At 40.6% G+C, this 26,370-nt stretch overlaps 1 protein-coding gene and 1 long non-coding RNA gene across 7 annotated transcripts in view; one reads left to right on the plus strand and one right to left on the minus strand.

Moving 5' to 3' along the window:
• ide (insulin-degrading enzyme) lies at positions 1 to 24,627 on the plus strand. 6 transcript variants are annotated; one of them, XM_019366831.2, is made up of 25 exons: positions 1 to 145; positions 2,048 to 2,232; positions 2,850 to 3,057; positions 5,287 to 5,456; positions 6,242 to 6,364; positions 7,594 to 7,706; positions 7,896 to 8,058; positions 8,358 to 8,450; positions 8,590 to 8,681; positions 8,911 to 8,991; positions 10,586 to 10,689; positions 11,561 to 11,663; positions 11,767 to 11,889; positions 12,309 to 12,391; positions 13,204 to 13,348; positions 15,192 to 15,302; positions 15,391 to 15,511; positions 16,703 to 16,794; positions 17,654 to 17,765; positions 19,205 to 19,372; positions 19,617 to 19,889; positions 20,224 to 20,285; positions 21,978 to 22,050; positions 22,147 to 22,214; positions 22,837 to 24,627. In XM_019366831.2, exons 2-25 carry the CDS (start codon positions 2,073 to 2,075, stop codon positions 22,930 to 22,932), a joined length of 2,937 nt encoding a protein of 978 aa, XP_019222376.1. In that variant the 5' UTR covers positions 1 to 145; positions 2,048 to 2,072; the 3' UTR covers positions 22,933 to 24,627. The 6 variants fall into 6 exon arrangements, with proteins under 6 accessions (XP_019222376.1, XP_019222375.1, XP_019222372.1 ...); XM_019366830.2 differs by having other exon boundaries at positions 85 to 207; XM_019366827.2 differs by lacking the exon at positions 1 to 145 and adding an exon at positions 189 to 317.
• The window catches only part of LOC109204833 (uncharacterized), a 6,766-nt gene continuing 4,985 nt past the window's right edge, over positions 24,590 to 26,370 (minus strand). The window contains exon 2 of the long non-coding RNA XR_002064355.2: positions 24,590 to 25,629. This is a non-coding gene — a long non-coding RNA (uncharacterized LOC109204833). The remainder of the gene's footprint in view (positions 25,630 to 26,370) is intronic.

A 26,370-nucleotide genomic window follows, 5' to 3' on the forward strand; every position in this document is an offset into this window, starting at 1 on the left:
GTGCGCAATATTCTGAACTACTCTAGCCTGCTTGGCGCTTTGTTGCCGTTTTAATTTTAAGTATTTGGCTTTCCGACTGACGCTGTCGTGGTCTAAGGCGTCAGTGGCAGAATTTATTAAATATTTGACAACCTGCCTTCGTGAGGTGCGTTCTGCTCTTCTTTCGATTGCTTGTTTCTAGTCAAAGATGGCGCCGTAACAGCCCAGGTTTGTTTTTCATGGGTGCAAAGTATGTTTAAGTGCTTTAACCGAACGGCCCAGTTTACGAGATATCTTCAGTCAGCAGGCTACGTTTTCTGTCTTAACCGACCTTTTAGGTGAGCTCTTTTAGGTAAGTGTTGTAACTGAAAAATAGGAGAGTTATTTTTACACCGAGCAGCGAGCTGGCTAAACACCAAACTAATCTTAGCGGCTCGAGCCGGTTTTTTGACCCAGCTAACCTCACTAGCTAAAGCGAAATGTTAGCTGATCATACATTGTGTATTTGTGTCCGGAGCTTCCGTGATCGATTACAATACACTTTTCAGCCTCGCGGAACCAAATGTTTGCCAGAGAGTTAGACGAGAAATCCCGTTTCTCACATGGTTGCTTGGTAACTTTTCTGAAGCTTTTATTCCTCATTAAATAAGCTAGCGCGACTTTCTGCGTAATGGATTAATTTATGTCCTCTACTGAGTCACTGTAGCACACTGTAATCCCCGTTGTGCTCAGTACCAGAGAGATGTATTAATGTTTCCACACATCTACGTCGTGGCTGTCTTTTAACTGTCATTGCTGTTTAGCTTACTGTACGTAAGTAGCAATTACACCAAGGGAGTGATAATAGTTGGTTATCTAAACTGTGTTGATGGTTTCGTTTAATTTTTTGTTGTTCAAAAATACTGTTCCCGAAAATCATTAAAGATTTAATGTAATATTCCAGTAGAACTGCAGTAAACGAGCCATGTGTTGCTTAACAGCTCTTACAGTGATGTGTAGAAACTACGTGAGTCATGGCACCTGTTAAAACACAGCTTCCTTTAATCCTTCGGGGTGTTTTTTTTTTTCCTTTTTTTTCATATTTATCCAGACAGAAACTTTTTATATACAGAACTGTCTAGACACATTTCACTTCTTTATGCTTCCAAGGAACCAGACTTTTTTTCATTTATTTAAATATTTTGATTGGTCTTGAACAGTAGTTCTCCTGGCTTTCTGACACAAGTTTTTATTTGGACTCTGGCAGCTTTTTGAGTCGGTTTTAGCCCTTGTACATGATCATTTTCACAGTAATGTTTGTGGTGTTGGTTTTTAAATTTTGTTAAGACACTTATACCAATCAGGTGATTCCCATACAGCTATTAGCTGAAAACTTATGACCTACGTCAACATCTTGTGCAGTGTATCCTGCAATTTGAGGAAATTGGTTAAAAGAAGAAGTGACAGGTCTAAAATTATCTGCAACAGATGAACCGTATCTTACAGTCATGTCCTTAAGGAATAGGGGGAAAAAACATCCTGTCAATACTTGAAAGATGCATCTGGGACCGTCAGATGATCCATCTGCTCATCGCTGCACTCTCATTAGAAACGTTCTCAGTGGAAGAGTGGATGTCATCATGTTTCCCTTCTTAAAGAATGTAAAATTACACAAGAACTGGACTTAAAATCAGTGGAAGAACAAAATTTTACACAGCGATGAATCCAGATTTGAACATTTCAGTGCAAGTCCTCAGCAGTATGTATGGAGGTGGCTGGGAGAGGTCCAACTGAGTTTCTATAGTCATCTGTGAAACATGGTGGAGGCAATGTCATGTTTTGGGACTGTGATGTTGGCAATCATGTAAACAAACTGTGCAATACTATCTGGAACGTGTCTGATTGGTTCATTTTTAGCATGACAGTGTGTTTAAGAATAAAGGTGGTCATACCAAATATGGACTTCTAAGCTCACTTGCATTTAGAAGCATCTTTAGTCCTAAAATCTCCTTCGGCCATTATATCACGTTAAATCAAAACATATTAGACTTTTAACTGTAAGTGTCCATTTGATTTTCTTTGCTTGCAGGCTGGTGTCATCCTTGTCAGTCAGAATGACCGACCCGGCTGTGAGGAGGGTGGTTAGTGATGTTATTCGCTCACCTGAGGATAAACGGGAGTACAGGGGCCTGGAGTTTATCAATGGCCTGAAGGCAGTGCTCATCAGTGACCCGACCACAGACAAATCTTCAGCTGCTTTGGATGTCCACATAGGTAAATAGGCTTTAATTTTCTTTGTCCTGCCAGGTGACCATGATTTTTTTTTTTTTTTTTTTTTTTTTTCTCTCTCATGTTCTATCACACTATTTGGAAAAGCAGAGCAATTTTCCCACATCATAATATAACTGTGTCTTGCTGACCAGTATAATTTCATATATAGAGTTGCCTCATTAGTGGCCAGACTTCTTTTAAGCTTTGGATGGGTATTTTCTGAAGTCTATTATCTAGTATTTCTATTTGCAAACTAGATATGACATTATGTACTTATCTGGTTTTTCTATTATAGCTGTTGACCAGCAAATAACATGTAACTGTTGTGACTCACAGCTTAAAGCTCTCACTGACTAAGCATTAGATAGTTGTTTTAAATGTCTGAGGAAGTAATGAAATTCCTGTGACATTCTTTTTATATGTTGAATAAAAATGATGAAGAATTTAGCCATGTACATCTTTATTGTATATAAATCTACCTGTTCTGGTGCCATTGCAGATCTGTTTTTCTCACCTGGCAAACCTTAAAAGTCACAACTGTTGCATTGAACAAATTTCACTGATCAAAGAGAAGCAGCGCCATTAACTACATTTCTATGGGAATTTCTCTTAATTTGCAGGTTCTCTGTCAGACCCACCGAACATCTCAGGGCTGGCACACTTTTGTGAACACATGCTGTTCCTGGGAACAGAGAAGTACCCCAAGGAGAACGAGTACAGCCAGTTCCTCAGTGAGCACGCAGGCAGCTCCAATGCCTTCACCAGCGGAGAACATACCAACTATTACTTTGACGTTTCCCATGAACACTTGCAAGGAGCATTAGATAGGTATGTTGGTATTAGGGTTGCACGATATTAGGAAAACCTGCGATGTGCGATAACTGTGATCAATATTGCGATAACGATATGACTTGCGATAAAATAAATAGCAAAACAAAAAAACCCCGAATACATAATTTCCGTTTTACTGCAACAGTTTTATTTAAAGAAAGCTGCTGTATTAGCAGTGTAACAACAAAGTGCACTTTAACATTGAAACATTGCCCCCATAAAAATTTTTCTGAGGCTTGAATTCTGAAAGACATCCTTCCCGGTCTCTATAATTAGTTTTAAATAAACATAACTTAAATTATACTGCAAATTATCTCAATGCAGTTGCTCATCATTTTACCACTCACCAAGTAGTTATGATGTAAGTCAAAACTGGAGAGGAAACTTTACTGTAGTGCTTGCGTAGTTTTCAGCTTGGCTCAGTTCAAACATGACGGTCTTGCGGCATGTTTCGTACATTTGCAGAATGGCGACATGGGAAAAGTAGTTTCGTGAGGGGATGCGGTATCTCCGGTCCACTTTATGTATCAGACTGGTGAAGCCCTCTCTGCTAACTGTATTTATAGGCATCATGTCTTTAGCCAAAAAATGTGTAATGGCCTCTGTTATTTCTTTGTACCGCTTCGACGTTTTCTCATAAGGAGTTCCACTTGAAAAACTCTGGTACAGAGACGGCTGTTGGGCTGCTGTGCTCTGTCTTAACATTAGCAACCTTTGTTTGGCTAGCCCTATCTTTCTGGAACTCTTCAAACAGTTCTCTGTGGTTGTATTGAAGATGTTGGTGGAGATTAGTCGTGTTTCTTCTGGTGGTTGCCACGAGTGTTCGGCAAGTTTTGCAGAATACCTGTGTTTGGAGAACGTCGTCTTTATCAAATCCAAAGTACCTCCAAATAAGCGAGGTACTATTTTTTTATTATTTTTTTTTAGCCACAAGTTCATAGTCAGTAGGGTTCTCGTCATTCGTCTCGCTCTCAGCCATTACAACTCTGACTCGTTGCTGCAGCATTGTTTGCTCCCCACCTACGTAGGAGGCGGGCCTCTAATCCATTTGATTGGTTAATGCCGTGAAGGGCTCTATTCGACTGGTCAAATGTGTAAAGGGGTTTCTTTGATTGGTAAATTCTTTAAAGCACGTGTGTAAACATTTTAAGGTACCCAATTATCGCAGTTTACGCCGTGTTTTGCGATGGGCCCATCGCACAGGCTGATATCGCGATGACAATAAATTTTCGATTTATTGTGCAGGCCTAGTTGGTATTCATTTGATGGTATTCATTTTGGCAGAAATGTCAATGTGATACATGATACACATTTAAAAGCTCAGTGGTCTTAAATGTCTAGGATATATATGCTGATATAGACATTTATCTACATGTCTTAGGTTAATCTAGGTTACAAAAGTTTGTTTCTACTTTGTAACCATCAGCTCCCCTAATGAGAGTTTAAACCTCAGGCAAGGGGTTCTTTTAATATCCGCTGTGCTGGTTTAGAAAGGACATTCAGGAGGTCAGAACTGAACTTACAGGGTAGGCTTACCTAATTAGAAATGAATGATGGTCTAGGAAGCACCTGTTTCTGTGGCATTGGCTAATTGTTCCCTTATGTTGTTCAAGCCACCTGGACTTCAGTGGTAGGAAAGAACTGTGAGGAGTGATCTGAATTATTGATGATGATTCCTTTGTGGAAAATGAAAGGATCATATATGTCAGTTAGTCAGCCTAATTTTCCAATTCTTATTAAAAATATATACAGACTAGATATCTGAATATTATGGTTTTTCTTTTCAAATTAATGTTACATAATTAAACCAACATTTCTAGGTTTTTAGGAGGTAAACGGTGAAAGATTATGATAATGCAATAATGTTGATTTTTTTTTTTTTTTTTTTTTTTTTTTTTTAAGCAGCCTTATGATGTGACAGAACTACAGTGATTGCTTTTTACAGTATAATGGTTGCTGTGTACATCTTTAGATGCACACTATGAATTTTAGAGTGTGCTTAGCATTTCCTCATTTGCATGGCAGTTGCTCTGACTTTGTACTCTTGCAAAGCTTTTGTTCATTTTTCAAACGGTCATAACGTATAATCTGTATTTAATATAAACAAGATTGTACACACCAGCAAATGCTGAAAATCCAAAATCTATTATTATTATCACACACCTCTGTTGTTATTCTACATACTGAAATGTACTCCTTGATAACAGCAACTCCTGACCTTTGTAGGTTTGCTCAGTTCTTTCTGTGCCCATTGTTTGACGAGAGCTGCAAGGACCGCGAGGTGAACGCTGTGGACTCGGAGCATGAGAAAAACCTGATGAATGATGCTTGGAGGCTGTTTCAATTGGAGAAGGCCACTGGCAACCCAAAACACCCTTTCAGTAAATTTGGAACAGGTAGAAACTGTTCTTACCAGACTTCACTTTAAAACTATATCATTACATCATTCATTCTGACTGCTTAGCGCATCGCATTTCAATTGTTACAGCAGGATATGATATTTTGACTGGAGAGCAAAACGGTCCTGCACAGAATATTTAAGCAAGAATTCCCTTCATAGGGTTGATATGATGTGTTTTAGATTTTGTATTAGACTACTAATCTAGAGCAGAATCCAGTTGCATATGTTAACGCTGGCTAATATTTGATTAAATGAGGTTTACATTCATGCAGCCTACTTCTTATAAGAGAGAGCTGTTTTAGCCCAGAAATACTTCTTAATGGCTTTGGTTTTTTATTTTAAACATGAACTAATTTCAGTTTGTTTTTTGAGAAAGCAGTTTAGGAGTTTTCTGATAGTAATTCCAGATCAGAGTGACGTATACTCAGAGCAGCTCTGAGCTCAAAATAGCCACCTGATGGCAGTCTTGAACTATACCGTCTGTATTCCCATTAAGAACAGGAGCGGATCAGACGAATCTGAAAGCAGTGCACTCAGCAGACTAACATAAGCTTCTCCTGACTGCTGCTTTGATGGTGTCTCTTAAAAAAAAACAAAAACAAAAAAAACACACTTAATTTGTCTTAGAAGTGCTTCATGTAGACTGTAGCACTTGTTTTGGGGGGTTGATTTTATAATATGGAAATTGATTATGGAATGTAATTTCACTATGGGAGTGTGTTGCCTTTTCTTAATTACATTAATATGTACAGTGCTGATCTTTTTTTTTTCTTCTTATAGGAAATAAATTGACACTAGAGACCCGACCATCTAAAGAGGGGGTTGATGTCCGTCAGGAGCTTCTGAAATTCCACTCTACATATTACTCTTCTAACCTCATGGGACTGTGTGTGTTAGGAAGAGGTAAGATGACATTGCTCACGCATGTGATGTTTAAGTGTTGCAAAATAATCATTTGACCTGAACAATGTGCAAGTCATGCATGAATGTCGCCTGAATTCTAGCATTTCACGTTTCATTCTAGAGCAAAACGACGTGTTGTTCTCAACACATCGTTGATCCTGTGCATGGTGTCACTGCCAAAAACGAGAGAGTTTCAAGATAACTTATCTGTCTCGTTCCATCGAATAATGTGGAAGTGATGAGACACTTGAGTTACTGGCTTTTAGGGACATTAAACCTGTAGTTGAACATTTTTGACTTAGTGGTACCATGGACAAGTGCTGCTGCCATGCCTAAAAAAGAGCTAATTTTGTATAAAGTAAGCTATATTAATGTATTTTCATTTATTAATAGATTTATATAAGTAATCTAAAGTTGCAAAATAACTTGAAATTAAACCTGTAAAATGAATAAATGAATGCTGGACTTGTAGAGTCACCACCCTTCCAGTCCATACAGAACACATGACGCTGCATACCACAGTTGTCACATTCTTACTGCATCACCCACGCATGCAGTTAGTAATTAGAAGTAAAGATGTGTTATAGTCATGTGGGTGTGGTGTCATACAGCCTGTATGATTTTTTTTTTTTTTCTTTTCTTGTCCTCCTGTACTAAGCTGTATTAATCAATGAGCGTAATCAGCGTTCTTAATATTTAAGACTTCAAGACTTAGTTTGAAATCAAAGTTGTTAGCTTCACTTAGTAGAGAAATATTTAGTAGCATTAAATCCTACTAAAGAAATGTGTTGGTTTAATAGAGTTCCTATTACCTAGGAACACCTTGGGTTAATTATAAATATGACTCAAACACTACTAAAATGTATTACCTGTCCAAACTAATACATTTTAGTTAGCTGAACTATTACTTCAAATACTCTTTGACAAAGAACATGTAGATTAAAAAAAAAAAAAAAAAAAAAAACTAGATTAAAAAACCAAAACAAAATACAAATGTTAAGTGCCAAATGTTCAGCAATGTACTTTTAACTTAAAACTTAACACTTAACAGTGTCTAATTTCAAGCCAGGATGCACACAGTTTGCTTTAGTGTTAAAATACAGACTGCAAGCAAGGTTTACTTGAGCCACTTTGTTTGACAGCTAAAAGTTGCAGGCTTGAAATGCTAATAGCTAGCCAATCAACTGTTTTGGGGTTTTGTTTTATTTTTTTTAACCCTTTGTTGGCAGAATCACTGGATGAATTGACGGCCATGGTGGTTAAATTATTTGGAGAAGTGGAAAACAAGAACGTACCTGTTCCAGAATTTCCTGAACACCCCTTCCAGGAACAACACCTTAAAGTAAGCTGCTTACTTCTCACTCCTTTACATTTTTACAGCATTGCAAAATGTCTGTAAACATTTTTTCCCCTAACGTGTTACTGTGGGAATCACAAATTCTTCTGTTTACTACAGTCATTGAAGTGTCAGATGAATGAGCTCCTTAGTAACACATTTCTGGTTGGTGGTGTTCTTTTTTTCCTGTTACAGCAATTCTACAAAGTGGTTCCCATCAAAGACATTAGAAATCTTTACGTGACTTTCCCCATCCCAGACCTACAGAAGTACTACAAATCAAACCCAGGACATTATCTGGGACATCTGATTGGTCACGAAGGACCCGGAAGTTTGTTATCTGAGCTGAAATCTAAAGGTAGCAGACTGCAAGCTGGTGTCAGATATTATTAGAGCAAGCGATAGACTTAGTAAAACCATATCCTAAAATATATGATTGGCTCCGAGGTTACTTAATTATGTGTTTTGTGACATAACAAAAAAAATTTTCATCATTAAACCATAAAATGTAACACACCAGGAGACCTGTGTTCATCTACAGTGATTGGAATAGAAGTCAATTTTCTTTTAGGACAGAAGCATTCACAGTAACTGTTTCTTTCATTTTTATGATAAAGGAAACACCTTACTAAATTTTCACAATAAATACTTTCTAAGGCTGGGTGAACACACTTGTTGGAGGTCAGAAAGAGGGAGCCAGAGGATTCATGTTCTTCATCATCAATGTGGACTTGACCGAGGAGGGCCTCTGTAAGTCATGCATCTCACTACTTTACATGAATTGTGCCTAGTTTGTGTGTTTTGCATGTGATTATGATCAATCCCAGTATGTGTAGGGAAAAGAAATGTAAATATTAAATCTTGGGGCATGATCTGTGTGTCACTGCAGTGCACGTTGAGGACATAATCTTCCACATGTTCCAGTACATCCAGAAACTACGTACTGAAGGGCCTCAAGAGTGGGTGTTTGAGGAGTGCAAGGTGATTTATGTTGTTAGTTCAGTAATACTTTCTAAGAGTCAATATAAACGTATTTCATATTCTTCTCTGTAAAAGCTAGTTAAAAAAAAAAAGAAATTAGGATAGCATATGGATTCAATTATGTGCATCACAGTTAATAGATCAGGATCAATAAGCTAAATGAATGTAGCCATTGTACGTTTTGGGACTTCAACTGTTACACCTTCAACCCTTTTGTCTCTCTCTATAGGATTTAAACAATGTTGCCTTCAGGTTCAAAGACAAGGAGCGTCCCCGTGGCTACACTTCCAAAATAGCAGGTTTACTACATGTAGGTCCCTTTTTTATCTGCAATCATTGTTTCCAGGAAGCCTTGTCAGAATCAGGCTAGTTTTTATTTGTATCAAAATGCACACTATGTGATTGTTGCAGCAGGTGCAGTAAGGTACCAAATGTTTAATTTACTGTTGGGTTCTGGAGGCAGCAGTCTAAGGAGAGAAGCCTAGACTTCCCTCCCACTAGCCAGTTTTACAGAGTTCTTCCCTTGACAGACAGGAGATCTCCAGTGAGTCTTGGGTCTGCCCCGGGCCCTTGTCCAGGTAGGACATGCCTGAAACAACTCGTCTAGGAGGCGACCAGGAGGCCTCGTCTCAGATACTCATGAATAACTAAGCCCTATCTCTAAAGGAGAGCGCAGTCTCCCTACAAAGATACTCATTTTCACTGTGTGTAACCACATTATCATCCTTTTGGTCATAATCCAGAGCTCATGACCATAGGTAACAGTAGAAATATAGATTGACCAGTAAGCAGTCTGCACAGCTCTTTCTGTACCACATTGGTATAATCTGTTTGTAAGTCCTGTGCTCCATTTTAGCCTCAGTCGTGAACAAGATCCCAAGATACTTAAACACCTCTATTTGGGACAGCAGCTTGACCCAAACTTTGAGTGGGCACTCCACCTTTTTTTGGCTGGGAACCATGGTCTCTGAGTTGGAGGTGCTGAATGTCATTCCTGATGCTTCAGCCACAAACTGCTTCAGTGTGACCTGGAGGTCACTACCTGATGAAGCCAACAGAATTAAGTGATCCTCAAAAAGCAAATATAGTAGAGACAGAGATGTAGAACTGAACAGAATCTGATACGAAGGACAATCCTGGTCCAGCTGGACATGAGTCTGACTTACTGGTGCCAATGCAGATGAAGTTGTCACCGTGATTCTTCAAGCACCGAATAGCTCAACAGGCCAGACAACCTATGCTTGGCAAACACCACCCACAGGACACCCTAAGGGCATGTGGTCAAATGTATGCAAAATACCCACCCCTGCCCACTGTTTGTCACCTAGTGCATCTCCAGAGTGGAACAGAGTCCAGCCCTTCTCCAGGAGCTTTGTTCCAGAGCCCAAGCTGAGAGTTGAGGCGAGCGCAATGTATCCAGTCAGACATTTCATGTACCACAAGCAAGTACATGGAAGCTGGGAGTTGTGTCTTCACCTTTGAAGGTCCCAGTTGACAAGGCACTGAACCCCTACAGCCTATTTAGACCCATGTAGGCTTCTTTGGGCAAAGGCCAGCTGGACCCCATGGGCTAAAGCACATGGCTCCCTGTTGACCCAGTACTGGGCAGAGTAAACTGGACCCTTTATTTTATTTATTTTATTTCTAATAAAAGGTTTTTTTTTTCCATATTTAAGATGGAATACATGCACATCTCCATACATTTGAGAGCTTGTAGTCATTGTAAGATATTATGCAACAACTTTGTATATCTGCTGTGCTACCAAAAACACAATGAGGTTTTAATAGTAAATGAGATTGATCATCAGTCCTTTTAAGAAGTTTAGAATTTGCTTTATGGAGGCCTTTTATACATTTGTGTTTTCAAGCAGTACAATGCCAACAGCTTTCTTTGTGTGTCGTAGTACTACCCTCTCAAAGAAGTTCTAGCAGCAGAGTACCTCTTGGAAGACTTCAGGCCAGATCTGATCGAGATGGTGCTGGATAAGCTGAGACCAGAACACGTCAGGTCAGTGTGACTTGGTGATGTGTAGTGAGACTCACTTTGCTTTTTCTGTTACCAAGTAATAAACTGCACAAAACTAGAAGTAGATTGAGGCAATAACAACGGTTTTAAAAAAGACTGAATTTTATGGAACACTGTTTTGTGTTTATCAAGCGAAAAATAACCTGCTAATTAGATCATTTCTGCAGCAGTGAACTTGTTGGGCAAATTTCTGTTTGCTTCTTTTACTTTAATCTGAGTGTATAACCTCTCAGAGGAAGATGTGGGCACATGGTGTAATAAATTTTTAGCTAAGCTTTACAGCTGCAGTCCCACTTGGATAACTGGACTGAAATAAAAGTGTGCCTGGTGTAGCTTTAATTCATTTTCTGGGTTGCAGCTGCTGTGCCAAGCAAAGTCCAGACTTGTAACCGGTCCATTCCTTAATGCGTATTAAGGAGACGACAGCATGCAGTCATTGGCTGACCCTGAGGGTTTGCATGCCAGTCTCTTCCTTTACTGAAGTGGCCATTTAACTCTGGGCTTTAGCCAACACTGCTTTAAATTCATGACAAAGTGCTTCTTTATTTATCCATCTCATTCCAGCTACAAGTGAAGTCACCGAGAAACACCTTTTGCTTTTACACTGAGTCCTTCAACTTTGTTTAACTAAAACATACTGATGGGATAAATGTTCAAACTTAGGTGAAACCCACACTCTGATGGTCTGACAGCTCCAGCCAAACGATGTGTCAATGGCTGTGCACCACCTGAAACATGATCGAAATGGAAAAGCACTCACATCTTGTGCAGCAAACAGGCACTAAGTACTCTGTGCACAGAGGGCTTTCTGTATAGATCTATAATGTGACCTGTTGTCTTCTTACTTTTCCAGAGTTGCAGTGGTGTCAAAATCATTTGAAGGACAAACAGACATGACAGAAGAGTGGTACGGCACGCAGTACAAACAGGAGGCCATCTCTGAGGAGACCATCAAGGTGAATGATTGTCTCCAGTTTTTCTGCTGTGTAATCAGTGTATAACCGCTACATCAGTTATATAAGGCTCTGCTTGCTGATTGTTTGGCTTTTTTTGTTGTAGAAATGGGCAAATGCAGACCTCAACGGCAAGTTCAAATTGCCAATGAAAAATGAGTTCATCCCTACCAACTTCGAGATCTACCCTCTTGAGAAAGAATCTCCTTCAGTTCCCACTTTAATCAAGGCAAGTGTTTTCTCTGCACAGCTCCATCATCAAAGTGTTGTCACTTTTCATTGTCTGACTGCAGTGGACGGTCCCTGCTTACCTGCTCCTTGTTAAAAGTATCGTATGCTTTCATATGGAAATGTGGTATTGTGATTTAGACATCAAGCATTAGTTGTTTTATTGTTATGTCAGGATCAGAGGAACTAAGCAGCTAATAAAAGCTTACATTTTCCATCTCTGTAGGAACAACTGAATAAAAGTTAGTATGGCTTTTGTTGTTTGTTGCTAAATAACCTATCAAAGTAACGCTGTTTGATTTCTGTGATTAAATGAGCGTCGTCTGCTTGTACAGTTTACCTTCTGCTTGCATTTCAATGCTTTACTTTGCTAAGACTTCCCATGAATATGAAATTAAGTTTGGTGTTCACTTCTTCCAGGACACTGCTATGAGCAAGGTGTGGTTCAAGCAGGATGACAAATTCTTCCTCCCCAAGGCTTGCCTGAACTTTGAGTTCTTCAGGTGAGTAGTAAATACTGAGGATTTGTTCTGCAGCTGGAGTGTGGACACAAATTCTTACCAAGTAAACTGTGTCTCTTAAGATTAACTCAATAATGAGAAATAGTAAATGTACTGCTGCTACAACAGTGCATAATTAGTTTTAAAGTAATCAGATAACAAAGTGCAAAAATAAATATCAAAATATTCATTTATTAGTGGCATCAGGTTTCCCAATATGATAAGGAGACACACATTTTCTCTGAAGTTGTGTCAGATGTAAAATTGCCAAAGTTACCTACTTTAATGAACCCTTGTAACAAGAGAGCAGCTAAAAGTAGCTTTTACAACTGTACCTGTGAGTAGATCTCATATCGGTTACACTGGAAATGCAGATCTTCTGGAAAATAAGTCCAGGTTTGACTGTGGATGGTCACAGGTCAGCATGTTAAAAACAAAGTTAAATGAGTGCCATGTGTAACTCCACATAAATGGACACACCATTCTACTGGTTGTCTTCTTTATTCAAGGTAGGTGGCTGTTCCCTTGTTCAGTGTTGATTTAATTTAGTAGGGTTAAATGCTTCTGGAATTAGCTACTGTGTAATATAGGATCGTTTGGATTAACTTGGATCAGCTTCTTGACAAACACTGCCAAACCCTTCTAGGTGGGACTGCAATTAGACAGTATTAGTCTGTAAGTAATTCCACTGTTACACTTTGATAGCTACAATTAATTATATGTTCATAAATTGTAAAATATGCTATACAATAGTTGCAGTTTGCATCAGCTCGTGCTGCTTTATTTATATGCTTTGTGTGACATTTTCTCTACAGCCCGTTTGCGTACGTGGACCCATTGCATTGTAACATGGCATATTTATACCTGGAGCTCCTCAAGGACTCCCTCAACGAGTATGCATATGCAGCCGAGCTAGCTGGCTTGAACTATGACCTCCAAAATACCATCTATGGGATGTATGTAAGTATTCACAATCCCTTCCCATCTCCGACCTCATGCCGCCTTCCCTTTATTATCCTCAGACCGGGCTACAGTGGCTCAGGTGGGCCTTGGTCGATAGCTGACGTTAACCTTCCAATCTGACCGCGTCTGTGGCCAGACTGCAAGTTACAATAACAGGAAACTGCTGTATATTAAAAGTTAATTGTTTGTTATTGTTTGACATGCTTGATCATTTGAGACGGTTTTGTAGAGATTTTGAACCTGCGTGTGTTTTACATCACTTCAGAAAACCTTCTAACCCGTACCCGGCTGGCATAGCATCTGTTTTATTTTCAACTCCCTCTTTTATCCCTGATCATCAACCTCCTGATAAAACACCATGCCTACCTGTGAGGGCTTTTATTCTCTCCATATCAAATCATCCTTTAGGTGTGCTGGGGTTAATTACACACACCTGTAATTAAGCCATCAGGTTTGAAAGTCAGCCACTATTCTTGCATAAAAAAGTTTTTGTCAGTCAGTGCAGAACAGAAAGCTGGTCATGTTGGCTGCATATACATACTCTTCATTATCATTCTTCTCATATGTGTTTTTCTTTAGTGTTGGGCAACACATGATTCCCAACAAACATTTATTTGTTTCATTTCTTTCTTTTTTTCCTTCCATTAGTCGCTACCTTTACGCAGACCCCCTGCACTGCAACATGACCTACTTGTTGCTCAGGTTACTGAAGGATGATTTAAAAGAGTATACATATGCAGCCCGCCTGGCTGGGCTGGTGTATGGTGTAGCCTCAGGGATGAATGCCATCCTCGTAAGTAAGCCGTTTGAAGTCTGGAGGGAAGATGGGGTGCCAGTGAAGGTTGTACTTTGAGGCTTTAACAGAGTGAAAATAACTTGGTAGTTGTGGTTTCTACACTCTTGATTCTGTGAAATCCTGCTTGTTCAGTCTGAGAGAGAAGTCTAATATGCATTTGCCTGCAAATAACAAAAGTGGGAGTGACATCACTCCTGTGTTCTGAGGTATCTGGAGCGCAGCATTAAATTTAAAGATCTGTGCAGGTTTATCTAGGTTTAACATCATTAGGAGTGTCTCACTAAATCACGTGTTTTTCTGTTTCCTTGATTTATGAATGAGCAACTTGCACGTGTGCGTATGTGTGGGATTTAATGTTGCACATCAAAGTAATGGCCTGAATCAATCTGGTTTGATGTGGTGTTGTTTCTCCTCTGTTCTTTAAAACATCTGACTTCTGACTGACTTCTAACAACTCTTCAGCTGTCATAATGACCAACTAACCTGCATTCATTAGCTCCCTTTTCACCTGTGAATTCATGACTGGGGTGTGTCCTTACAGAGAGTTGTACAGCTGTGTGATGGGCTGCAAGTAATTGATCTGAGTCAGCAGTATTAGTGTGGATGCTGGCTGTTTGTCAAGGTTAACGATGTTTGGAGAGATTACTTTTAACAGGTGTCACTGCAGGGGCTTGGCCACAAGGTGAGGTGAGCTGTGGGATGGAAGTGACAGTGAAGCCCTGGGAGGTTATGCTGAATCATGAAGGGCCGTTAGGTGTGCGTGATGCAGGAAAATTCATTTATGCCCAAGCACGTGCGGCGAATTCAGGCAGAACATTGACATTGTTTTTGTTTTTGAGTCGGTCTAATCTGGAAAGATTTTCTTCACAGTAGTTTGGCCAGCCCACGACTAAATTAAATGGAGAACACATTCATGTATTCATGGTAGCAAATGAATGCAAAACCTTCAATAACAACAAATGTTAACTGTTATGCTAATAAGCTTAATGTATCCTTTTGTTTGTTGATGATGTGCCGCCTGTCTCCTGTCACTGTGTGCTGCAGCTGTCTGTTAAAGGCTACAGTGACAAACAGCACATCCTGCTGAAGAAGATCATCGAGAAGATGGCCACTTTTGAGATAGACGAGAAGCGCTTTGACATCATCAAGGAAGCTGTAAGTTCAGACTCACTGACTCCGTAATAGTTTAGCTTCCAGTCTCAGTTTTAATGGTGATCTGATTCTGCCTTCTTTCTTTCTGCAGTACATGAGGTCTTTGAATAACTTCAGAGCTGAGCAGCCTCACCAGCATGCCATGTACTACCTCCGTCTTCTAATGACCGAGGTCGCTTGGACCAAAGATGAGCTCAGAGAGGCTCTAGATGGTGAGACTCTTAATGTTTCTCTTCTGTCTCAGCAGGTATGCTTACTGGCTGCTTTTTCGTCTGTGGACTAAACCGAGTTAATTGAAACACAGAATACAGAGCATTTCTTACATTTAAAAAAAACTTGTTTTTGGAGTGGTAGAAAACCAAGCATGTGTGGAACTTCCACTGGCATTTTCCACACTCACTGAAAGGTCAGTTCAGGTGCCAGGATGGCACAGTAGTTGTCACCACCCCCTCGCAGGGAGAAGGTTCCTGGGAAGAAGGTTCCAATTCCTTTCTGTGTGGAGTTGGCCTGTTTTCCCTGCGCTCCCTGACTTCTTCCCACAGTCCAAAAACATGCATTTTTGGTAAAGTGGTGACTCTAAATTGGCCATGAATGTGAAGTAAATAAAGTACATGAAGCGTGTGGACTAAACCCAGTAAAGCAATCAAATTTGACCTGCAGCCTAAAACAAAATTTGGAGATTGCAGATAAAATGTCTTTATTTTTGTATATTTCGGTAGCTATTTATCAAAATTCAGGATAAAAAGATGACACACATTGTATTTTTTCTGTAGTCAAATCTCAGAACAGGTCAAATTTAACCCAGACACGGTAAAGGTTAAATAACATAGCTACAGTGAAAAATGTAAAACTATCACTGAAGTTTTCAGGTTTTTGCACACAGTTGATAGAGGCGTCTCCTCTCACCTTGGTTCTTTTCTTCTTTTCAGTTTTTCTCCTTAAGTTCTCGTTTAAATGCTGAAGCAGTTGCGTCCCTAGCAGTGCACAGTGCCAGTCTGGAGCCTGAAGGGCAGCTTGTTATATTTTTAACCACAGAGCTTACACAGAGTATCCTCAGATTCACACGAGACTCAATTAACCTGCTGGGTCAGGACCTGGAGCTCAGTCACCTGGGCCTCCACTTAGCACAGCTCGTTTTTGTTATCAGTCCTTTTAGCCCACTGTCCTCCTCTGTCTGGGGTCTCTGAGACGCTGTGAGTGTCATGACTTTAAATTTAAACTTTTATGATCTGAATCTTTAGGTATGATTTTTACTACCATGCAATATGATGTGCTGCTTTGCTGCTTTGTTCATCGGGCAGGAAGACTGCCTTGCCACACTCAATACTCATTCTTTGAATCATTCTGTTACCAGCCTTGGAAAAGTACTCTTTGATTGCTTTTGCCTGTCATCTGTATTGCAGATGTAACTCTCCCACGCCTTAAGGCCTTCATACCTCAGCTGTTGTCACGGTTACATATTGAAGCCCTTCTTCATGGCAACATCACCAAGGAGGTTTGTTTGGAGTCACTACTTATTACTACTTATTTATCCATATCTCAGAGGTTTATTGTCTCATATAAGATCCTGTGATCCAGCTGCACTTCAACCAGCTCGAGGGAGAATAACACTCATAAAATGGACAAATGATCCTTTTCGTGATCATCGAATTATAGTAATGAACAGCTTCTCTAACAGCAGAAGATGAACTAACTGAGTGGTTTATGTGAGAAGGTTTGTAGTCTGAGGTTTTATGATGTGATATGTATATTTTGCTTGTGTATTACCATTGTGTAATAATGGTAATGGGATTATGTCAGTTAAGTAATCATTAAGCATTTCACTTGGATACACTAAAGACTGAGGTGGTATGGGTTCTCTTCTACATGTTTGAACTCACGTAAGACGGTGTTTTCTGAATCGGAGTCATTTATTAGCTAAAACAGGTACAGCATACATTGTTCTTATGTAGAAATTGCATAAATCTTTGTTTAGATCTTAAAAACTTTGAGTTTTTAAAAGTGCAACAACCCAGTTTTATTGAATGTATCACAATTAATATTATAAAGTATACAATGTTTAATTTTTTAAGGAAATTGATTTATGGTGGCAAAATGTCTACACTGTATATCAGTACAGTGTCAAGATGCTTACCACACATATTGAGAATAACTTCTATCACAGCTGACTATACAGGTGCTCATAAAAAGAACCTGCTGGTTATTTTGAGTAATGTAGTAAATGTTGGTAGGTACGATAAATGTAAAATTCTTGGATCTCTACAAAATGTTTGTTTCTGAGAGTTCAGCTAGTGTTATTCAAGAGTTTGTGGACTGAAATGTTTGAATTTCATTTCCATCTGTCACTCCTCTAGTCTGCTCTTGGCATGATGCAAATGGTGGAGGACACGCTCATTGAGCATGCTCACACAAAGCCTCTCCTCCCGAGCCAGCTGATTCGCTACAGAGAGGTGCAGGTTCCAGACGGTAGGTCCTCTACTCCTCCAAACCACACACACGAACACAGACACACACACAGACACACACACACCTGCCAGTCATGACTGTCTCCACGGCAACCACGCAGATGGGTTCTTGTCCAACGCTCTCGCCCTCGTCATCAGTGACGCCATCGTGTGTTTGTCGAGAAAAGACCTGATTAAATTCAGCATCCCACATTTAGCTCAAAGGAACATAATGGTCACTGAGTGGAAATGGATGTCATTGGCCACAATACATACACACCTTACTGTCAGCAGCTCAGACAATGAACACACACAGGCAAACCTGCACTGCCTTTCAGATCACATTAGGAAAGCTGAATGATGTGGAGGCGAAAAGCAGAGCTGTAAATTATACAGAAAATTATCAACGGTTTCCCTGTGACTTAACAAAATCTACAATGAGAAACTCACATTTTCACACATCACATTAGTACTTTGATTATTCAAAGGATGTGTCTGACAGCAATGTTGAGCTATTACTTGCTCAAGTGTGGAACTTTTGACATGTTGAGAACAATGTGAGCTCAGTGCTCAGGGAGTATCAGGTCCAAAGTGCTCAGTCAGCATGTGCATAAAGACACCTGCATTACCCAGCCTGCACTCGTCCTGCATTCAGAGCAGACTTGATTACTGAGGATTTAAACAAACCAGAACTGATGCTGTTGGCATTCAGCGGGCTGTTTCTGCCTTATTGGAAAGTGTCCCCTGTCCTCTGTCTGAACTGTGCTGGTTTTACTGTACAGTACTTATCTATGGCTCAAGCAATGTGCTGAAGTTCAGCTGTAAAACTACAATGAAACAGCTCATGTGCTTTTTGTAGGAACCACTTGTGCAAGTTTCTAATGCAGCACTGAAAGACCTGATTAAGTGTGCAGGGATGGATTGTATTAAGTTGTACAGCACAGCTGGTGAAATTCATTTCTAAGCTTATCAGAGTTCATGAGTCAGTGGATTTTGGGTTAATGAAAAGGATTGTGCTTTAAATTACTTCACATGGTTTTGCTCACTCACATGCCAAGTTTAGTTCTCAGCGTATCTCAGTGAGGCCTTGTTGAACTTTCACACACCAGGAAGCAAAGCCAGAAGAATTACAGGTGCTCATATTTTTACATCTAGGCTTTCTGTTTCCTGTTTTGTAGTCTGTGTGATATTACATATAACTGCATAAGTACAAAAACAAGGTGAGTAAATGGGGTTAAAGTTGAAAAATGAATGTAAAAAACTAATAAAATACACTGTTGTGAAGTGTCATTAAGTTTTCCCCATAAAATGAAATGTTTTTTTTCGCCATGTGAAGGAAGACGGTCCAGTTATTTTGTTTTGCGGGGGGTTTTTGGTGATGTTTGGTTGTGGTCATCTTTTCATAGAGTGATTTGTCTTCCATGATTACAGCATAAATGTATATTCTTGTGTTCCTCTCAGGTGGCTGGTATGTTTACCAGCAAAGGAATGAGGTACACAACAATTGTGGCATCGAGATCTACTACCAAACAGACATGCAGACCACCCACGACAACATGCTGCTGGAGCTGTTCTGTCAGATCATCTCTGAGCCCTGCTTCAACACACTGAGAACCAAAGAACAGCTGGGTGAGGCTGCAAAACACACATGATAAGGCATTACACAGAACGTGGGTACCTTTTTCCAGACCATTTCAAGTTTATACAAACAGTGTCAGCTTTATCAAGTTAATTATTTAGTATTATTATTATTTATATTATTCATGCATGTAGTTGGTCCATAGGGGAATGGGTTACAAAAACCTTTCTGGAACAGTGTTTACAGCAGTCAGGAGCTCTTACCTACCTACTTCCTCTCTTAATCCCCCAAAAGGCTACATTGTCTTTAGTGGGCCACGGCGGGCTAACGGAGTGCAAGGGCTGCGTTTCATCATCCAGTCGGAGAAGGCGCCCCACTACCTGGAGAGCCGAGTGGAAGCCTTCCTGTGTGCTATGGAGAAAGCTGTTGAGGAAATGAGCGAGGAAGCCTTCCAAAAACACATCCAAGCCCTGGCCATCCGCCGCCTGGACAAACCGAAGAAGCTGTCTGCTGAGTGTGCTAAATACTGGGGAGAGATCATCTCTCAGCAGTACAATTTCGATAGAGGTGAGGCCTCCTGACGGTCCGGTTCACCTCTCTGATAACTCTTAATTATGTTTAGTTTGCAGGCCAAATGGGTTTTTCCTGATCCACTAGTTTGTGTAACACAAAAAGACAGCCATCCGCCCAGGTGTGGCAAATGGCTGCCCCTCCCTGGGCCTGGTTCAGCCGGAGGTTTCTTCCTTTAATCATATATAAAAAGATAATTAAAATAGCCTACCTTATTTATCATGGATTTACTTTTGAGTCCATCTCTTAAGCATTGCAAACTGGAACTATTGTCCTTTTCTTTTTAATTTAATTTAATTAATTTACTTCTGTTTTTCCTGCTGTTTTGCAGACAACATTGAAGTGGCATATCTGAAGACTTTGACAAAAGAAAACATAATGGAGTTTTACAGAGTAAGTAGTACAGCTTTATGTCTCATGGTGCCTCTTCCCTGGAAGACTTTTAACAGCATGAGACGTGTCCTTGTGCTTTTATAGGATTGCTCAGTCTGACATCTGTTTGAGTCAAAACTGTTTGTAGCTTTTTTTTAGGGTAACTATAGCAACTCCTAATCATAGTTTAGACACTGACAGGTTTGTTAAGCAGGATCAATTTGTGCACTAGATGAGGTTCAGTTCATTTACTCACCTGCTACCTGCAGCTCCCTGGTCAGTATACCTGTCAAAGTGGCCACGCCCCTCACTGTAAGCCTGATGAAGTTTCAAAGGATACGTTATGACAAGAATTCACCGAACTTAAAGATGTTCTCAACATGCTTTTTAATGCTGTGAAGTTAGAGACTTTTAGTATGGGACTCTATGGGGGTTTGGCCACTCAAAGAACTGCAGTTTTTCATCAGCATCTTTTTTTTTTTTTTCAAAGGTCACATATCCTCGCCCCCATGTTTTGCACTGCTGAAAGAATATATGTCAGACAAATCTCCATTAGTATCTACTCAGGTTGACTCGGCTCGACATGGTTTTGAGGGTATTCCATTAGGTGGTAGTAACTGATGCCAGGTACTTTTTTAGTACCTTTTCAACTGGAGTTCATAGCAATCAGAGGCGATCTGAAAATGTGACGTCAATAGACTGCATGTCACCGATTGGGTAGTCGGTGGCATCACTCGATGAGTCACGAGAGTGTCTCCTGTACGAAAATCATATCTACCATTTCTGAAACCCGGCAACAAGAGAAATGGCTACACAGAAACAACACTGTGGTCCCCATGTCTGACAGAAAGCCACAGACCGAGCAGCAGGTATAACATCGCCTCCGGGTCCACCTATGTTGTAGCGTTCGTGTCACATACAGATGACGTCACGGGATGTTCGGTTGCGTCGCTATAATGACCCCACGCACATTAGGTGGTATTCGATTGTAATGGAAAAACGAGTCGAACTGGGTTGCATCAAGCTGATCCGAGAAGGTACTAATGGGAAAAAAAGGACTTTATTCAGCACCACCTACTCTGTGTGTCCACACACACAGATCCGCTCCATTCATTCTGCCCTCCTAGCTTTCATCTCATCCAGCCTCCTGCTTCTATTCATAGCTGTGGAGGTGACACTGACACAGGACGCTCACAGCATATCAGCGGCAATAATGACAGCCAGCCGGCTTGTTTCGGGGGGATAAAGAGCCTAAAGACACCTGGCCCCAGAAAGAACTGGCATTATCGGAGCCCAGCAGAAACCATTACAGCCCCCATGCAGAATAAACCTAATGCATTTCTAATGTCATATCAGCAGCAATCGCACAAGCTGCGTCTTTTCTTTTATTATTTCATTTCAGTTTGCCACTGTTGACGCCATCTGACTGCAGACGAGCCAAATGTTCAGTCTAATATAATCCTCCATCCAGAGTCAAAGATGAAGCCCGACTGTGTCGCTAAATCTCCACAGGGCTGTCACAACTGATCACACACTCAGTGGGGAAACACACACAGCCATCCTGTCTGTGCTGGGTTTCTTTTTCTGTCTTAGCAGTGCTCTTTCCCAAAAGTGATGAGTCATTCCATTAATGGAGGGAATAGTTTCTGGTCATGATGTTCCCTGACAACCTCCATGTATCATCCTCACCTGTCTGTCTGTCTGTCTGTCCAGGAACGACTGACGGTCGAAGCCCCAAAGAGACACAAAGTGTCTGTGCACGTGCTGTCCAGGGAGATGGACTCCTGTGAGTATCTGTAGACACAGGATGATAACATGGGCTTCATTTAGACACCCACTGAGGTCACTCACTGTCAGCCTGACCTGTCTGTGTGTACATCAGGTCCAGTAGTGGGAGAGTTCCCCGCTCAGAATGATGTCAACCTGGCTCCTGCTCCTTCCCTGCCACAGGTAAGGATCAAACCTTTTATTTTTATTTGTTAACCCGACAGATTCCCCCAACATTACTATAAATGCACAGCTTAAATGTGAAAAGGTGACAATAATCAGGACATCCCAATATGTCTCATCTGTGTCTGTTAAACAATAACTGAAGGGTAGAACTGCAAGCCACACCATTAACCTGGGTTGATATGTAGCTTGTCTGTCTCACACACCGAATTGCTCAAATATATGTGATTATCTTTTTTTTTTTCTCTTTTATAAATTAAAATTCTTCACTCTGACAGTTTTTGTTTTTTAATCATCAGCTTGTGTCAAATGAGGTGGGCATACCTTTAAAATGCATCTTCTTGCTATTTTAGCCATGCTCAGTGAAGACATTCAGGCTGCTCCTTTAATGTCCTGGAGGCCTCTTGGCAGCCTCTTTTGATCAGTTTTTCCTTTTCTCCATTTGATGACAGTGTTCATTGTGTTCTGTAGTGTCTAATACTTTGGAGCCTAAAAGCAGGATCTGACAAGCTTATAACATGTCATTCAGAAAGAGAACAGCATTTGTTTGTTTCTGGACTATTTCTGGAGTTTATGGAGGGGGTCGTTTTTCAGCCTCCCTTTGATCTGATCTTTCTTGCAGCCCACAGTGATTCAGGACATGACGGAGTTCAAGAGAAGTCTGCCTCTGTTCCCCCTGGTCAAACCTCACATCAACTTCATGGCAGCCAAACTGTGAGCGAGGCCGGCAGGTCGACACAGCAGGGAGGCACGGAGGGGCGGCCCTGCTCTGTTTCACATCTAACCACTTCACCTCCTCCTGCCACTTGGAAGACCTTCATCTGACGGAGCCTGCATGAGTGTGTGTTTGTTTGCGTGGATGCATGTTGAATGCGGGTGTGTGCACGTGTAGCAGGGAGGAGCCACTCAAAGAGGAAATCACAAAGTTGTTGACGTAGCTGTGATAATGATAGAGGTAACACCAGAATCACCTCATGTAACGTCTCTAAGAGGAGATGTAAGCTCACGCTTCACAGCACTGTGTAGGCTGCTGTAGACGAAACAAGAAGCAAAACGACAAAAAAAAGCAAAAAAAAAAGCTGAGGGCCAGGACCCTTTAATGAGTTCAAGTATACTGCAGAAGCTTCACAGTAGGAGGCTTTTTATTTGGATTATTCAGAGACCTCCTGCTTTGAGGATGGATTGCGATTTTATTGTGATGAGCTGTTGAGGTTAAAGACAGTAGCTCCATGAAGGTCTTTGCTTTTATTTGTTTGGACTGGTGTGTTTGTAACTCTCTGAGAGGAACCACAGCTCTCCTGGGGGGAGAAATCCCAGAAGATGCACTCGGGCAAATGAAATCTTTTAAGTCAAATTTCTGAATTTTAATGTATTTGCCTGTAAACTGCTAAAATATTGGGATACTATGAGGAGCTGTTTTTAAATTGCTAACCACTAAACCATGCCCGTACATCTCTTCTTTTTTTAATGCATTTTACAGTAGTATGTCACTCAGACATCTCAGGGGTATGTCCATGCTGTTTTGTTTTTTATTATTATTCAATTTTATTAGTAATTAAAATAAAAACATTTAGTCTGTCATCTACATTAGTACGTTATTCAATTTACAGTGTGATCAGTTTCTGAAAACTGAAAAATAATGGCTGTAGAGACATTTTGTTTCTCTGTGTTGAAGCTTTAGGGAGGTCGTCAGGATCCGTTCACTCTGCATGAGAGACTTTCTGCAGCTGCTGCCTTTCAGATTAGTTTGTATCCTGGTCTGATTTGAGGCACAATCCTGGAGGATCTATCCTGTCCCCAGCATAATTCTGGGTGAGCATTAGCTCTTAAAGCATAGATGTCAAACAAAGCAGCTTGAACTTTTTCTCTAAAAACAAGAAAACATTTCATATTGATGTCTGAAGGCGAGAGTTTGGTAAAACGCTCCAGTCTGGATCCTTTTACCGAAATATATGCACTTCTCTCACTAAGCAATAAACTCAATGCTGTGCAGAGGAAATAGCGTGGGCCTAAACCCCAGAGAGGACCGCCTCCAGCCTGATTGCTTTGTTGGCCCTGCATGGTGCAGCGCTAACGTGACCTGCTCTCTTGGTGCTAACCAGTTTCACAGTGTAAAAACTGCTGCTGGTGGAGCCACAAATCTTAATTTATGTTTTCCCATTCCCCTAACATATCTGCTCTCAGGTAGAGTTCATGAATAGTCCTGCTTTTTCAAAAGTTTCTTAAATATTTCCTGGCATTTTACTGTCTCAATCGGATCCAAACTATTTCATTTTTTTAATTTCCAGCAAGTCCTCTTCATTATCAACTTCTACTGCTTTAAAAGGCACTATATTACCTTGTGGTGAAAACCCAAAGAACCAGCAGCAGAAGCATGCCTTAGTCTGTTACTTACACAGCATGTAGCTCCACAGCGTCTCGGGAGAGCGGGTGATAAAGCAGTTTTCACACAGCGTTCTAGAAGAAACCAATGTTACATATCAGGCTTGGGCGGGCCGTGCACTGTTTGACGTGAAGTACCTAGTGAGTGGTTTTCATTTAGAAAATCAAATTTTAAATTTCTGGATGTATTTAGCAACTCAGAACGACTGTGATTGGCTGGTGGGGGTCATGGGCAGGTGAAGAGTGTTGAGTTTGGTCTTTTTATGTTTCTTGTGTGTTTCTAATTAATAAACAGCTGAATGGAAACTCGTCTGTCGCACTTTTCCAGTCTCAACACGTGCACGTCAATATTTTGAAAATACATTTATTCACAGAGCTCATACTGTAGAAGTCTAAAGTTAGAAGCATCGTGTGCAGTTCAGCCTCTCTCTTGGCAGAGAGGAGATCTGATGGGAAAGGTGTAGTCTGCAGATCTCACAACGCCTGTACAGAAGTTGACATGTGCAGGTTAAATATTCCAGGTTGTTGGTTATACAGTGTGTTAAACAGGCTCTCACACTCAGATTCTCATCTCAGCAAGAACTTGTTAATTCAAAGCCACGTTATTTACACATGAACAAAGGAGTTTGAGTTTCTGTTTCAGTCTGTTCACTCAAATTACAGAGCTCTATATTCATCCTTCCTAATATTTCAACATTTCAATACATTTGCCAGAACTTGAACATTACCTCACAGTATTTAACTAAAACAGGAGCACTGTGATGGGTTTTGAAAATTGGAGATGATGACTTGGGTACCAGGGTTTTATCCTGCTCATCAAAGCCATGTGCAAAACAATTGTGATCATGTTTGTTGACAGTGTAAGTGTATTTGGACCCACGAGGATGGTCCTCTGCAGGTTCGAGTTGATGATGCTGAACATGAGTTTCCCTACGATGGTGGGAAAGACCAGGACGCCGCACAGGATCCGTGTGGCCCACACGTGGTCTGCCAATATCCTCTGCAGGGATCCGAGGAACTGGACAGCCGATCCCTGCAGACACATGAGTATTAGTTTTATTCCTGCATAAACCTGTTAGCGCAGCTGCTGACACAGTTGAGTTTCAGAGGCTGAGGAATGATTTATTTATCTGTTTTGTGGCTGTGATGAAGTGAACGCAGACCGGCTGCAGCGAGGATTTCTGTGATGGATGAGGAGACGGTGTTTGAGGTGTTAGTAACTCTCCATATTATTTGTTTTTGTCTGAAACTCGTCTGCCATCATCAGGTTATGATGATCAAGTTTCTAACTCGGCTCTTTACATGGATTTATATTATTGTCCTTTGAAAAGACATCCTGTCTCTCCAGCAGTGCTGGCTGTTCTTTAGCAGCAGCAGACATTAGAGCATCATCATTTCACACTGACAGTTACACCTGAGTAAGGTTAGACTCTCACAGTGCAGTATACATGTAACGAACAAAGGTATGAAGATATAAATGTAGATACACATTTTCAGGATCAAATGTAAAGAGTGTGTCCTGAGGAGATGGTCAAGAAAACAGCTGCACACAAGTCCAACTGACTGAACTGTGAACTCAACATCACTACATCTAAAAATGGCAACAGAAAACAAGCCGGATGCATGAAACTGCTTTACACTTCACTGTGACTTTAATTTCCTTTACTCAAACTCAAGCAGACAGACACTCATGTGACAGCGGTCCAGTAGATGGAGCCCACCGTGATGCCAGCTGCAGCAAAGGGGCCAGCTTTGGAGATGATGGAAGCAATAT

The sequence above is a fragment of the Oreochromis niloticus genome, linkage group LG13, assembly GCF_001858045.2.
Source record: "Oreochromis niloticus isolate F11D_XX linkage group LG13, O_niloticus_UMD_NMBU, whole genome shotgun sequence".
Classification (NCBI taxonomy): domain Eukaryota; kingdom Metazoa; phylum Chordata; class Actinopteri; order Cichliformes; family Cichlidae; genus Oreochromis; species Oreochromis niloticus.